Genomic DNA, 15,525 nt, shown 5'->3' with positions numbered 1-15,525 from the left:
AAAGAAAAAATGCAAAGCCAGATGCTCCTGCTTTTTTTTTTTCTCCTCCAGTTTTTTAAAATAAGATTCCAGGCTGGCCTTGAACTTACAACATTGTTTCTTGCCTCAGTCACCTAAGTATACCTGGTGCTCTCGTGTGTGTGTGTGTGTGTGTGTGTGTGTGTGTGTGTGTGTTATATACATTCGAATGGGTATATATGTTTTTATAACAATGTACACCAGGCTGACCTCAAACGAGGTGATTCTCCTGTCTTAGCTTCCAAAGAGCAAAGTTTACAAATTTACAAAGTTTACCTCACCACCCCCAACCTGCCCACTTACACCCTGGGGAATTCTAACTCTGACATTCCCTTTTTCCTTATAGCCTGAGTGACTGTTATGAAATCAATACATTCTGAACTCTTTCTTTCAAATCAGTAGTCTCCAGACTTCAATATTTTTATGTATACCCAGTAAATATCCACCTATCTTAGAGGCTGATTTGCTGCTACTGCTGCTGTTGCTGCTAGGGGTGGGGTTGAAGGTGGTATGGTGTCTTATTGTGTAGTCCTGGCTAGCCTAGAACTTGCTCTGTAGACCATACTGGCCACAAACTCACAAAGGTCCACCTGTGTTGACCTCCGAACTGTTGGGATTAAAGGTGTGCACCAATACACCAGGCAAAGCTGGATATCAGTTTGTCAGCCTGCATGGCTAACATTTGTTTCTTGACTCCAAAGGAAAGTTGAAGCACTTGCTAGCAATGAGGCCCTCTTTGGAGAATTAGGATATTGCTATTAAGCTGTCATAATAAATTCCATGTGACACTTTCCAGCACACTCACACCGTTGGTAAATGGGAAACTGCTTTTTCTCTACAGGTGCACAATGGTAAGACATTTCAGCTTCCTGCTGATTGCTATAAGCTCAGCTACCTATGCAGTAGTGGCATCACAGACTGCCATATAGAAAAGGCTCATCTCTAGTAGCACTGCAGTGCCATCTAGTGGAGTCTTAGATTGGAGCAGCAGGGGCTAGTAAGGCAACTGAAACTATGACATCATTCCAGTTAGCCTTTGCTGTTAATAAACCAACCTTAAATATATATAATTATCCATATGCAGATGCACATTCCTTTAAGGGAACCAGCCTTCTGAAGAACTGTGCCCAGACCTGAACAGCCAAGGATAGTTGAATAAGAAGACTGGGCTTCTCCTAAGAGACTTGCTGTGGCTTTAGCTCTGTCTTTGCAGGAAAGATTTGTTTCCACAACCTCAGACTCAAAGGTGGCTAGAGTCAAGAATTGCTCTTGCAGGGTACAGTGTAGCTCTTGTCTTGGTACAAGTTGCCGAACAAGTCTGACTTGATATCTGCCTTCATTTCTGCTAGAGGAGGGGAGCAGCACATGAGGGAACAGACCTAGGTTCTTAAGATGTGGCACACAGCGGGGGGTTGGGGATTTAGCTCAGTGGGGATTTTAGCAAGCGCAAGGCCCTGGGTTCAGTCCCCAGCTCCAGGAAAAAAAAAAAAAAGATGTGGCACACAGCAAGGTCCAGAGCAAACTGTAGCCATTAGAAGAGCACTGATGACCTTAGATGAGTACTGTATTTGCCACATGCCCGCAGACATCCACAGGCATAGATGACAGGTTTGCTCTCCCCATGGTCTTTGAACCTTTTGTATTTTCTTTAGGTTTTCTTTTTTTTCTTTTGTTTTTTTCACTTACATGAGTTTTCACTAAGTTTAGACTACATTGTTTGTAGAACATTGTAGAGTAGGAACTCTCAAGTGATTTTAATTTTTTTAAATAATCTATAATTTATAGCTGGTGACCCAGTTTAGCTGGCTGAGTGCTTGTCTAACATACACAAGGCTCCAAGTTCAGTCTCAGCACCACAAACTTGGACTGACACACCTACAATCACAGCACTCAGGGGATGGAGATGTGACTCACATAGGCCTTGAACTCACTGTGTAGCCCAGACTACCCTCAAACTCACGATTCCCCTGCTTACTCCTACCTGTTTGGGGGTTACTGATGTATGTCACCATGGCCAGTCAGGGTCAGTCTTAAAATGAAAAGAGTCTAGAAGTGAAAGCTATTCCTCAACAGCATGTATACCTTAGACATCAGCATCCCTTTTGGCTGTAAACTTTTGTGTCCTCGGTCCATTAAAACAGGTTTCTCTTCTTTTAGGTGCCTCCATTGCCCTGATGGACAAAGAAGGGTTGACAGCCCTCAGCTGGGCTTGTCTGAAGGGCCATCTCTCAGTAGTACGCTCTCTAGTGGATAATGGAGCTGCTACAGACCATGCAGACAAGAATGGCCGCACCCCACTGGACCTGGCAGCTTTCTATGGTGATGCTGAGGTGGTAAGTATCTTTAAACAGACCTCAGAGAGAAAGGACAGGGGTGCTATCCAACAAGAATATATCTAGGATCAAATGTGAAGTACTGTTTTGATGGTTCTAACACAGACTCTTCAGAAGACAGGAATGTACAAAACATTATTCAAAAGCAAGACTATCACTGTGGCCTGAAATACATACATACATATATATATAAAATAGCCTGGTTTAGACAAGCAGTTTGAAAGGGGCAAGCTATATCCATTGTACATGTTAACAGTTGTGCTTGTCCCTTTCCTAGGTCCAGTTCCTGGTGGATCATGGGGCCATGATTGAGCATGTTGACTACAGTGGAATGCGTCCTTTGGATCGGGCAGTGGGTTGCAGGAACACGTCTGTTGTAGTAACTCTACTGAAGAAAGGAGCCAAAATAGGTAAGAGAGAGAGAGATGCTATTGACCATCTGTGCCCAGGGGCCAGTGGTCTGGCTTTCCTGGGTTTTTGGAGTGAATGTATGTAGTTCTCCCTCTGCCCTGGTCCAATTACTGCCCAAGTGAATGAAAGGCTACTGGCCCAGAGAGAGTACCATCTGATCTGAGCCATAGTCATAAAGCCCTGTATCCAGAGTCACATGACTCTCTGCCCTGCCCTTTCTAGCTTTAGCCAGGAGGCTGCGCTGAGCTTATGCACATTTTAGTGCTGCCTGTGCACTAGCCCCACCCTGTGAGCATCCTGGCTCCCTGCAGTGCCATAAGCCTTTGCTTTCCTTTGCTCTCTGTGCTTCCCTCTCCAGCCCCTGCTGCTGCTCTCCCAGCTGCTCCCCCGCCCACACACTGTAGACAGGGTTGGCTGATGTGCTGGCTTTTGCTGCCTGCCTCTCACTGCTGCTTTTTCCTTCTTTTTTTTTTTTTTTTTTTTTTTTTTTTTTTTTTTTTTTTTTTTTTTTTTTTTTTTTTCACCTTCATCCATTTTTTTTTCCTTTCCTACAACTTTTTGTTTTCTCCTTTCTTTGAAGGTTGTCAGACGTTACCGAGTCGCCCACGAGGTATATTTCACCGCTGTCAGCATCAGGCGTGGTCTGATGGCTTGGTCAGCTTTGCCTTCTCCTCTTTGATTTAGCCTGCATGAGTTCCCCACACCTCTAATCTTTTAATTTACTTCACCTTAAAAGAAGATTTTTTAATGACTGTTGCAGAGAATAACTTGAACTTTTGATAACTAACCCTGAAAAGCTTAGTTGGTAAATAATTCAGTCATCTGTAAACTAATCAATTTAATTTTATTCTTTTCTTTCATGAGTCAAGTAGTCTTCTTGATGTTTGTTTCATATCTATTGACGTTAGAATTATGCTCCTGGTTCCAAGTGAATCCCAGGGAGTCCTATTTGGTACTTAGCTCTAAGGGAGCCTTTAGAGTACTTAAAGAGGGTTCCCTTCTACAGAATGCACACTTCAAAATTGAGTCTATGTGGGAGTTTGCCATCTCAGACAGAAGATAAATTATTCTTTTTTGGCTTTTTCTAATCATGTGGTAACATTTAACCCTTTCTTCCAACTTCCTGATTTAAAACAATTTCAAACTAAGCCATTATATGCTCCTGTGTACCACACAGGTGTTTACTGCTCCCTGTGGCACAAGCTTGGACACCTCAGATATTCTTATTTTAAGGTGAACACAGACAAATCCGATGCAGCTTCTTGGCAATGGGAGTCACTAATACACTCCCAGGCCTAAAAGTGAGGCGATTACTTGGAGCAAGTTGTTCTCTCAGCAGAAATTCCCCAGGATATTTTTTTCACCCAGCTTCCTACCACCTTACATTGTATGAGTTCTTTACCCATCATGCATCCTGTACACTACAGGTCCAGCCACATGGGCGATGGCCACCTCCAAACCAGACATCATGATCATCCTGTTGAGCAAGCTGATGGAAGAGGGGGACATGTTTTATAAGGTGAGGGCGGGAGGGACTTCTTTTTACATGTAGAATCTTGAAAACTTGGAAGTTTCCATTCTTCTCTATAGAGGCAAAGGTAGAAACTATTCCCTGGTCCTGGGCTCCTAATTCAGGGGCCCTGAGATTTTTGGGGGTTTTTTAATGGGTTTTTTTTTTCTTTCTTGACAAGAAAGCAAAAACATTCTGGTTTTAGCTGGTCACTTACAGTTCAGTAACAGGTTTTTCTCAGAATCTTCTAAGTAAGGAACTCATAGGGCAATTAAAGGCAAAATTAGGTAATATTGGTATTCCCAGGTTTATTGATCTTAATTTTTATATATAGTAGCACATACCTGTAGACCCAGACTTTGGAGGTGGGAACAGGAACTTAAGGTTCTCTTCGGCTATAGAAAAGTTTGCAGGCAGCCTTGGGAAAAAAGTTCATAGTAATAATAAACTGTGATTATTATGCATCTGATTAAAGCCACTGTCACTGGATGACAGTCTTTAAGAAATAGGTATCCTTAATAAACACTTGGCCAGAAAGAAATTCTTAGGGTATTCCATGTCAGTCGCGTCACAGTGTTTGAGTTCACTGGATCATCCCTGAAGGTAAATAACTCCAGCTGAGTTCTTAGCATCCTTGAGATATTACAGATCTAAAAGATGATAAAATTACTGCAAAATTCCTTATTTTATGAATATATAAGGTTCTAAGCAGAATTCTAGTTCCTAGTTATGGCTTGTAGAAAGCTTGAACCTTGGTCCAAACTTAATCATATTTATGGACCTTAATGACATCCTCAATACTATAAGATAACTTCTGCAGTCCCAGGGCAGGGTTTCTTGGCTCCTAATGTAAATCGACACTTCCGTAATTCTCCCTTGGAGACTCCACTGCTCCTGACTAAAGGATAATGAAAGGTAAAGAAGTGGCACTACCTGAACATGCAACTCCTCAGAGGAAGTGTCCAGATGACGGTGAGGCTGCTGACTCGGCTGACTGGGTCTGTCTGAACTTTATGTACAGCCTTCCAGATGCAAAGTGTAAAAGCAGTTCAGTGTTTCTGCAGAGGATCCCGAAGTTGGTCAGATTTACTTCATCTTGGGGAAATGGTTTACAAAGTGAGAGTCACAAATTCCAAGCTTCTCCTCTCTGCTACCACCTACCTCCTGCCTGATCACAAATACCATGAATTGACAGTTTTCTACCATTGTGTTAGAGAAGCCTCAGATAGACCATTCTAGGTCCTGAGGAAGAGAATTATCTCCTCTGTGGGACAGCACGTTAGGACAGGAGTGTCAAGACCAGGAAGTTTTATGTACCCCAAGTAGAGCTGTTCAGGAAAAGAAGGAACTTCCCAAATGACCAAGGGTAGCCCTTGAGAACAGAAGCTGTTCTATGCATTTGCCAAGATTTTGTTTCTCTGGCTTGTGATTTTAGACGTCCCTTCAACCTTCCTGTCCTTACCAAGTGAGTTTCTTATAGAAAAGACTAGATTTCTGCTCTCAGCATCAAGGGACCTTTATAACAACTGATAAGAGCAGGCAGGAACCAGGGACCAGATCTCAGCCACTCAGCAAACCAACACTTTGCTCTTTATTTGTACCCCCTTAGAAAGGTAAAGTAAAGGAAGCTGCCCAGCGCTACCAGTATGCTCTGAAGAAATTCCCTAGAGAAGGGTTTGGTGAGGACTTGAAAACCTTCCGGGAGCTAAAAGTGTCTCTCCTCCTCAACCTCTCTCGATGTCGCAGGAAAATGAACGTAAGTCTCTGATCTCCACTCTTTCTGCAGTGATAGAAATGGAATGTTCCTGCCACTCACTACCTTATTACTACGGCCCTAAAATCCTTTCTGCCCCATTTGGAACCTGGTTGTCCTTCACAGAACACTGACATTTGCAAACTGAAATAAATCCACAACAAATACAAATTTCTCAAGCTTAGAAACGCTAGTTCCCTGTAAGCAGTTTGTGGCATTCTGCAGTTTCATCATCCCCACTGAAGTGACCAAGACACTCTCGTCTCCACACACTCTCTTCAGCCATTCTCACCAGAATTTTGGCTGCAGTTAGGGCTAGACTTCATTTTTTCTAGTGTGCTCCATAGTCAGGTGCCAAAGGGTTGGGATGAAGTCTCAGGACTGTGGACTTCAAAGTTAATTTCTAAGGTAACTCTTGACATTTTCATCTCTTCCCTGGCCTCTATATTCCAGTATATCACACCCCTTCTTGCTTGGATGAAATCTTAAAATTCTTTCAGGCTCTTTCTCACCCCCAGTTGTCCTTGGCTCTTCTCCATTCTTTGCAGGGATAGCTTCAGCCAGTGCTCCTTTGTCATGCAGAGCTCCTGAGCTGAGAAAACCTCAGGTACTGGAAGTGCTTACAGTCAGGACAGAGTCACTGACATCCACTAGTGGTTTCACAGTCACTCAGGAGATAGAAGTAATCCAAACCAAGCAGGAAGTTTTGATCAGTGAGAGATTCAAGAGTAACCTGTCCAGAAGGAAGGTTCTGGCTGCAGTGGAAAAGGATCTGCTCTCAAGTCCAGAAGGCTTATGTACATAAAACCTCTGCATCACTGATTTCAGCCCTGAAACCTGACCAAGAAAGAGCCCTGAGATAGACTTGGCTGTCTCAGAGGACACAGTTCTGCCTTCAGAGGCAGAAAGGAGTTGGGGCAAGGAGGAGATAACTTTGGGCAGAGGTGAAGTGTGGAAGGTATTGGGGTATAATAGTAAAGTCCTACCTGAGGTTCTCATGTGAGCAATGGAATCAGTCCCAGAGGTCAATGTGGCCCTCCCCTAAAAGTGAAGCAAAGCTTCCCAGCATGTGCCGATCTTCTGACTTCTTTTCTTCCTCGCTTTTAATTGGCTTTTAAAACTTTGCTTTGGGTATTAGCTCAGTCACATGGTTCTTGCTTAACATGCACAAGACCACCCCCCCATAGGTCTTCATAGGAAGAAGAGCTGTTTTACTCTCATATTCTTAGATACAATGGTTATCTCTCAAGTGAGGAAAGGGAAAGGTTGGAAACGAGGGATAGAACATAGTCCATACCATTTCCTTACAAAGCCAGTAATTACCTCTTAGGAGCCAACACTGCACGAAGCACCAGAAGCCCCCGCACCTCAGTAGACAATTTCTTATGAGCCCTTAACCTGTGCCCCAGGACCTTTCTTCTACCTTGTTTTCTGCCTTAGGAACTATGAATGTAATTCTGCTCTACTATGATTCTGATGTTTAAAGAAGAGAAAAATCTAAGCCAAATATGGTGGCATGTGTCTGTAATGCCAGTACTTTTGAGGCAGAAGCAGGAAGATTAGGGGTTCTAGGGTAGCTTGGGGTACATAGCAAGACTATGTCTCAAAACATAGAACCACCCCCAGTGAAGACTAAAACTTGCACTTTAACTTAGTATTTAAGGAGATCTTAAAGAGGACAGGCATTGCCTACTCAATATTATATGCTTCAGACCCTATTCCTGAGAGTTGTCATGGTTGCAGCAGTATCTCTGAGACTGGGCTTCTCCAGGATGTCTCCAGGACAGCACAATGAGTCACACCCAGAGTCTACTTGTTTCTTTGAAAATTTGAATGTTTCCTAAGTAAGAAATCAAACAGGAAAAGGAACAAGCCAGAGAAGTATCTGTGAAATATGAATATTCATATAGTACGGGGACCTACTCTATGTCTTGTGTGTGAGTGTGTGTATGTCTAGTATACATAGAATTTAAATGTATTATGCTTAACCTTATGGCTGAAACAGTGTGGGTGTAAAGAATGTTCAAGTGACTTGAGTTAGGATAGACCAGAGACCTGAACCTGTCTGTCTGGCATCCCCATGTCCTCTCATACCTAGTCAACATTCTTTGCTGTTACCCAGACCTTTCTCCTGGGCTCTGTGGGGTACATTCTCAGTCAGCACAACCACAAGGAGAACCAACAGAATGAATGCCCCCTGAAGTATCTGTGTCTCTACTCTTGTGTGGAGAGTTTAGGTTTCCAACTTTAGGATTCTTACTACAGAGGTCTAATATTTGGTTTCTGGGCTATAAAGAACAGCTAGAAACTCAAAAGTGTTTTAGTACTTTGGACTAGTAAAGTTCAGTTAGTGGTTTCAGAGACACAGTGGAAGGCAGGGGGAATTTTCAGTCTGTGGGCCACATGGGTAGAGCCATGGGTAGATCATGAACCCCAGGCATTCCATCAACAAGTGTCAAAGGATTGTACTTATAATTTGTTTTATTCCCAAGTTGTCTTTTGTGTATCTCTTCAATGACTCATTGCACACCTATTGTAATGACAGGATTTTGGAATGGCGGAGGAATTTGCTACTAAGGCCCTGGAGCTGAAACCGAAATCTTATGAAGCATACTATGCGAGAGCAAGGGCAAAACGCAGCAGCAGGTGAGGCAAGGGAGGGTGAGAAAAGCAGTGTCTGAAAATGTGGCTAAGGCCACGTAGGCCACCCTGGGATGTGTGCACCCAATGTGCCTGCCCTTGCCAACTCTCAGGGCCAGGCTTTGCAGACAGGGCACTGCTCACGATCAGCACTTCTCCTGGGCGCTTTAGGAGAAAGGTAACGTGGAAAATGGCACTTCCTTCCAGGAAGCCTATGTCATGTCTCAGTCAATTTTCAGCCTCAAGCCAATGGCATAAAGAGATAAAATTGAAGTAAAGAGGAAGCTACTTAAGCCAAACCTCCCTGTTCCTTCTCGGCAGGAAGAACAGGACAATCACTTACACAGACTTTTCCTTTCCATTCCTTTCCTTTCCTACAGGCATTTAGGAACTTCTGAGATTATTCAGTCCTTGATAGAGGGTTCTCCTAAGTCTGATGACATTGACCATCCTCACCTAGACAGACAGGCAGGCAGGCAGGCAGACAGACAGACAGACAGACAGGAGGTCCTGCTGCTAGGACTGAGAAGGCACCATTACTTGTACCCATCTGCTGTGCTTTGGCCACTGAGTAAGAGAGCCTCCAGAGGGATCAAAAAACTGCCAGTCATTGTCCTTGATGCCTCTACCCAGCACCCAGCCTTCTCCCATAGGAATAGCTCTGTGATTCAGTTTCCTCATTTGTAAATGAGGGTCTTGTTGGAGTAAGCTCAGCTCCACTCTCAGTCACCTAAGCAACACACTGACTCCTGTGGGCTGTGACCCAGCAGAAAGATACACAGTACTGTCAGGCGATGGGGAAAAGGGACCAAAGACAGACGTCACTCCTAGAATGTAAGAGGCCTAGAATGTCCTGAAGTTTAGACAAATATATTGAGAATATTTTTTTTAATTTAACACAATCATCTGGGCATGGTAATACATGCCTTCAATCCCAGCACTTGGGAGGCAGAGGCGAGAGGATCTCTCTAGTTCAAGACCAGCCTGGTCTACATAGCAAGTTCCAGGACTGGCAGGGCTACATAGAGAGACCCTGTCTCAAACCCTCTACCCCCACACAAAATAAAAATTACACTGGATCAGATTTTTAAACACTACAATTACTTACTGCTTCGTTCCTAAGCTACTTGACAGTGACACTGTAAATGACAACCCCAACCAACCCTCACACTACCTAGGCTGTCCTTGGGCACTAAGATCTTCCCGAAGGGCCTATCTGCACTGACCTAATGAGGACAGCCTCTTTGACCCCAGAGAGGCCAGAAGGAAGATAAAGCCAAAGTGTCTAGGAACTCATTCTAAACTCTCCTAGAATAACAGCCTTTGTTTCCTTCCTAAGTCAGACTGAATTTGACCCTCTTGAGTCCCCCAAATACTGCCTGATGCAATGGTCTGAACTGGCGGCCATGTTCTCTGCTCCTGGTGATTCTTGTCTGTTCTGAATAACTCCCATTCTTGTGTTTGCATTTTGTCAAGCAGACAGTTTGCAGCAGCCTTAGAGGACCTGAAAGAGGCCATCAAGCTATGTCCAAACAACCGTGAGATCCAGAGGCTTCTGATGCGAGTGGAGGAAGAATGCAGACAGATGCAGCAGCAGCAACAGCCGCCACCACCACCCCAGCAGCCTCCAGAGGAGCTGCCAGAGGAAGAAACAGAGCCTGAGCCCCAGCCTGAAGATATATACTCTGTACAGGACATATTTGAGGAGGAGTACTTGGAACAAGATGTTGAAAATGTTTCTATTGGCCTCCAGACAGAGGCTCGCCCCAGTCAGGGGCTCCCAGTAATCCAGAGCCCACCCTCCTCTCCAGCCCATCGGGACTCAGCCTACATCTCTAGCTCACCTCTTGGCTCTCATCAGGTTTTTGACTTCCGGTCCAATAGTTCTGTAGGCTCTCCCACTAGACAAGGTTATCAGTCCACCTCGCCTGCTCTTTCTCCGACTCACCAGAACTCTCATTATAGGCCTAGCCCACCACACACTTCCCCAGCTCACCAGGGTGCATCGTACCGTTTCAGCCCACCTCCCGTGGGAGGGCAAAGCAAGGAATACCCTAGCCCTCCCCCTTCCCCTCTCCGTAGAGGCCCTCAGTATAGGGCCAGCCCTCCAGCTGAGAGCATGAGTGTCTATAGATCCCAGTCTGGCTCACCTGTACGCTATCAGCAAGAAGCAAATGTGAGTCAGCTTCCTGGCAGACCAAAATCTCCGCTATCCAAAATGGCCCAGCGGCCCTACCAGATGCCTCAGCTTCCAGTGGCAGTTCCCCAGCAAGGGCTCAGGTTACAGCCTGCCAAGGCCCAGATCGTAAGAAGTAACCAGCCTAGCTCAGCAGTCCATTCAAGCACTGTAATCCCAACAGGAGCCTATGGCCAAGTAGCCCATTCAATGGCCAGTAAATACCAATCTTCACAGGGGGACATGGGAGTGAGTCAGAGCCGATTGGTTTATCAGGGATCAATAGGGGGGATTGTAGGAGACGGGAGACCTGTACAGCATGTCCAAGCCAGTCTGAGTGCTGGTGCCATCTGTCAACATGGAGGATTGACCAAAGAAGACCTTCCACAGCGACCCTCCTCTGCCTATCGAGGTGGTATGAGGTACAGCCAGACACCACAGATTGGGCGTAGCCAATCAGCATCCTATTATCCAGTCTGTCACTCAAAACTAGATCTGGAGCGTTCCTCCAGCCAGCTGGGTTCCCCTGATGTGTCACATTTAATCAGAAGACCTATCAGTGTCAACCCTAATGAAATCAAGCCCCACCCACCGACTCCCAGGCCGCTGCTGCACTCGCAGAGTGTGGGCCTGCGCTTTTCTCCATCCAGCAATAGCATCTCATCCACCGCCAACCTGACTCCCACCTTCCGGCCTTCTTCTTCAATTCAGCAAATGGAGATCCCACTAAAACCGGCATATGATAGGTCATGTGACGAGCTATCACCAGTGTCTCCCACTCAGGGAGGTTACCCCAGTGAGCCCACCCGATCCAGGACCACACCATTCATGGGGATCATAGATAAAACAGCCCGGACTCAACAGTACCCCCACCTTCACCAGCAGAATCGGACCTGGGCAGTCTCATCAGTGGATACCGTTCTCAGCCCCACGTCTCCAGGCAACCTGCCTCAGCCTGAGTCCTTCAGTCCACCATCATCCATCAGCAACATTGCCTTTTATAACAAAACCAACAATGCACAGAATGGACATTTGCTGGAGGACGATTATTACAGCCCCCATGGGATGCTGGCTAATGGGTCCCGTGGAGACCTCTTGGAAAGAGTCAGCCAGGCCTCCTCTTATCCTGATGTGAAGGTGGCACGGACCCTACCAGTGGCTCAGGCATACCAGGACAACCTGTACAGGCAACTGTCTCGGGACTCTCGACAAGGGCAGACATCGCCTATCAAACCAAAGAGACCATTTGTGGAGTCTAATGTTTAAGAGACATTTGTTGGAGTGAGACCCATATGTTTTCACTGCACATTTTCAGGCTTGGTTTCCACATCTGAGGTAGTTCTCTGGCTTAATTTCTCATGTAGTTTCTGTGTGGTGTTCAGAGGTGACAGCCCACATGTTGAAATCCTTTGCATGCAGCTGACTGGGAAGCTGGCCTCTGGTGAGCCAGGACTTCAGTTTCTCAGTTCTGTGCCCCAGCCACATGCTCTCTCCCTCTCTTCCAACACCAATGAGGAGATTTTATGCCATGAGCTTTAACAGGGAGATCAGACACACTGGTCAGCTTTTTCCAGGAGACAATCGCTTTCACTGGTGTTCTTGTTGTGTGAATGTCCTTTTCCATTTTTTAAAAAGTAAGATGTTCTTGTTTGTTTTCTTCTAGAAACTTTAGGATGTGTGTGATGCCTCTCTGTCCTTGCATTCTTCCTCAGTGTTCCACATGGCCAGCCCACAGTGCATCGCTGTGCCATGGTCTCCTCCCCAGACGCCAGCGCCCTGCAGGTGTCAGGTCTAGAATCTTCATTTACTTTATTACTGGTCCTCCCCTGGTACAAAGGGGTCTAGGGAGAGAAAGAAAAAAAAGAGAGAAAGGAAGGAAGGTAGGTAGGTTGGTTGATTGAATATGCTAAATTGATTGAAAGAAAAGCCTACTATAATTATCTGAAATGTTACTATGTTGGTTTTCCAAAAAGCATTTGGGGAACATTTAACAAACATCCAGTCCTTTAAATAAATTGATTGGCCAAGGAAATTCCAGGAGAACTGTGGGTATTTTTAAAGTACTCACCGAGAGGTATTCTCTAGGCTTTAACCAACAATTAGCCACTAAAGGCTGCTGATTTTCCAAGGCTAGATAGAGGAGGGAATAAGTATAGAGAAAAGAGGACAAAGAGGGGGAAATTGTTCTTGTTTCTCACTGAGAGAAAGCTGTCTCAAGTCTGCATTTTAGATCACAAAAGCCCCACTGAACTCTGAGGTCTGGCTGGTGTAGTAACCCTGCTGACTGCATTTTCACCTGGAGCCAGGCTGCGTTCAGCTGATGTCCCTTGTCCCAAACCAAGATGGCGTTGTAAAGAGTTTCTTCCAGAACCTGCTTGGGTTCTCTTGGGACTGTAAGACCTATCCCAGGGTTTCCACCCAGCCCAATGTGTTCCATGCCAGCTGTTAACTAATTCCATTTGAAGACCTCTGGTTTCATTATTCACTGTTAAAGGAATTGTCTCTTTCATCTAGGAGTGTTTAATGGTAGTCTTTGAAAATCAGAAACAGCCAAAAGTGTTGCAGGTTGCTCTGAGCACTGGGTAGGGGCAGGAGATTGTAGCAGGCCTTTTCCTCCCTTAGTCTCCATCTGTCTTGTGGCTGGTCGCTAACCTGATTTTTGAAAAGCTGAGACAACTATGAGGTAAGCAACAAGAACCAAGAACCAAAGCTGTAGCACAGTCCCATCTCTGGCTGCACCTCAGCTCTTAAAACCAAGCCACTGGGCCCAGCAAACTGACCAGGGTGTTGGTACTTCGTTCTTAGGGAGCACCTTACTCCCTAGTAAAGGGCTGCAGGAAGGACAGTTTCTTAAACAGAATGCAGCTGTGATCTGACTGGAGTGCGGTTCTCTGATAGGATCTGAAGACATGCAGAGCATGACACTAAGATCACAAACCTTTCATCACTGATTTAGATTCTGCCAATAGGTGGACCCCAGGCTCCCCCAAGCCTAAAACAGATCAGGACACATCTCTATAAGCAAGACTGTTTTTACTGTGATGTAGAAGAACTGCCCCAATCTCCTAGACTAGGATAGGCACCAGTCATTTCTCCCTACCGGTCCATCCACCTGTCTGTATCTTCGTCTCTCCCATCTGGAAGAAGTTTATAGCTGTGGGGTCAGCCTGTAGCTAAGAGCAGCAGCCTCTTGGCTCCCTGTGTGGCCTGGACACAGCTTTCTTGGTCTCTGCATCACACTGTATCTTATTCGAAGCACCTCTGAGGAAGCTACTACAATCCACAGAAAAGTGCCCCCACCTGTTTGGAAAGCCACCCTTACCTGCCCAGGTGGGTTAGAGTGCCGTGCGGGCCTAAAAATAACCACAGCTGCCACTATTACCCAGGGTCCCTCATTCTCCCAGGAAAAGAGCATTAGCATCACTACCCCCACCTGAAATATCAGCATCAAACCACAGTTATTCCCTAGACATTGTAAGGGAGTACATGCCACCACTGGGAGCAAGTGGGGTTGATTAAAAGAAAACACCAATGGGAGCTTCCCGAGGCAGGAGACAAGCATCTTCCCTGGATGCAGACGGCCTGCCCTGCTTTGCTACATCACTGCCACGGTTGATCTTAGTACTGTATCTTAAACAAACCTGCCCTCCCTCCCTTCCCAACAAGGAGCATTTGCCAGACACACATGGCTTCAGGATGGAAGACAGATCTTAAACTGGCAAATCCTGCTCACTCAATTCACATCACCCTTAAGTAGAGACAGGTGACAAACCTCAGCTTGTAGGTTTCTCACCAAAACAAGTTCCTTTGCCCAAAATTCTTGCACTAGTGGGTTTCCATCACATCATGTCTATAAATGGGTGCACTTTACTGTTTGAATTTGTAACTGATAAATACTGGATATTTAAGTGTGAGTAATGTCTGCATTAGAAATTAGCAGAGTCACTCTTGTCTCTAGTTTGTTTTTCAAGAAAAAAAACAAGGAAAGAAATCAAGCAGTGGATCACAGCATTTATAGCACAAGAAATAACTTGTATATAAGCCTCAAAGATTAAGAATTTTTAAACACAAGAAAACATTTGCGGTGATTTTAAAGTGCTTTTCCAGCAATTTTCTTAGGGACTCCTGAGACATGGTTCATTTATTTACTGGATCAGTAAGGCACACACGTAACAATTAAAATTAACATTTATTTACAAAGTAAAGGGAAGACCTGTGTAACATGAGAATTTGGCACGGACAAATGGAGATCATTTTGTATCTGCTGTTGTGTCTGTCCAAGTTGCAGACGTGCACTATTAAAGTCCCCAGTTAATAGAGCACAACCCCCTCTCGGTCCTCTCCCAGGCGCCCCTTTCTAGATGTGTTTATCTTAAACTCGATGGCTCAGGAAAATTCCACTAATTAGAGTTGTGTACAGTGTCCCAGGTTGTTGTCCAGATATCCAAGTTTGCTGATTTTAGTTAAGCCTGGATTATCACTTTTCCTAAATTATTGTAAACAGAACAGCTTAGAGAAAGATGTTCTCGGCCCTTATATTGTATAGTAGTTTATGATCCCCTCTAAATATTGGTATTTTTATATTCCAGAGATATACCCAATAGAAAAAATTTAAACCAGTATCTAATTTAATATCCATAAGTATTTTTCCTTAGCGTTTAGTCATATGCAGCGGGATATGTGG

General features: G+C 45.0%; 1 protein-coding gene across 7 annotated transcripts in view; it reads left to right on the top strand.

Moving 5' to 3' along the window:
- Positions 1 to 14,820, top strand: part of Tanc2 (tetratricopeptide repeat, ankyrin repeat and coiled-coil containing 2) — a 325,356-nt gene extending 310,536 nt beyond the window's left edge. For 4 of the 7 annotated variants that reach the window (XM_032914256.1, XM_032914252.1, XM_032914258.1 and 1 more), the window contains 7 exons: positions 2,176 to 2,351; positions 2,629 to 2,761; positions 3,343 to 3,372; positions 4,190 to 4,281; positions 5,882 to 6,028; positions 8,571 to 8,671; positions 10,142 to 14,820. In XM_032914256.1, the coding sequence (XP_032770147.1) occupies positions 2,176 to 2,351; positions 2,629 to 2,761; positions 3,343 to 3,372; positions 4,190 to 4,281; positions 5,882 to 6,028; positions 8,571 to 8,671; positions 10,142 to 12,107 (2,645 nt within the window). In that variant the 3' untranslated portion in view covers positions 12,108 to 14,820. The remainder of the gene's footprint in view (positions 1 to 2,175; positions 2,352 to 2,628; positions 2,762 to 3,342; positions 3,373 to 4,189; positions 4,282 to 5,881; positions 6,029 to 8,570; positions 8,672 to 10,141) is intronic. The other 3 variants (XM_032914253.1, XM_032914255.1, XM_032914254.1) reach the window with 3 other exon arrangements.
- The last annotated feature ends 705 nt before the right edge of the window (positions 14,821 to 15,525 follow it).

The sequence above is a fragment of the Rattus rattus genome, chromosome 9 (genome assembly GCF_011064425.1).
Source record: "Rattus rattus isolate New Zealand chromosome 9, Rrattus_CSIRO_v1, whole genome shotgun sequence".
Lineage (NCBI taxonomy): Eukaryota > Metazoa > Chordata > Mammalia > Rodentia > Muridae > Rattus > Rattus rattus.
The sequence above is the reverse complement of the archived record's forward strand: the minus strand, read 5'-3'. Positions and strand labels throughout refer to the sequence as shown.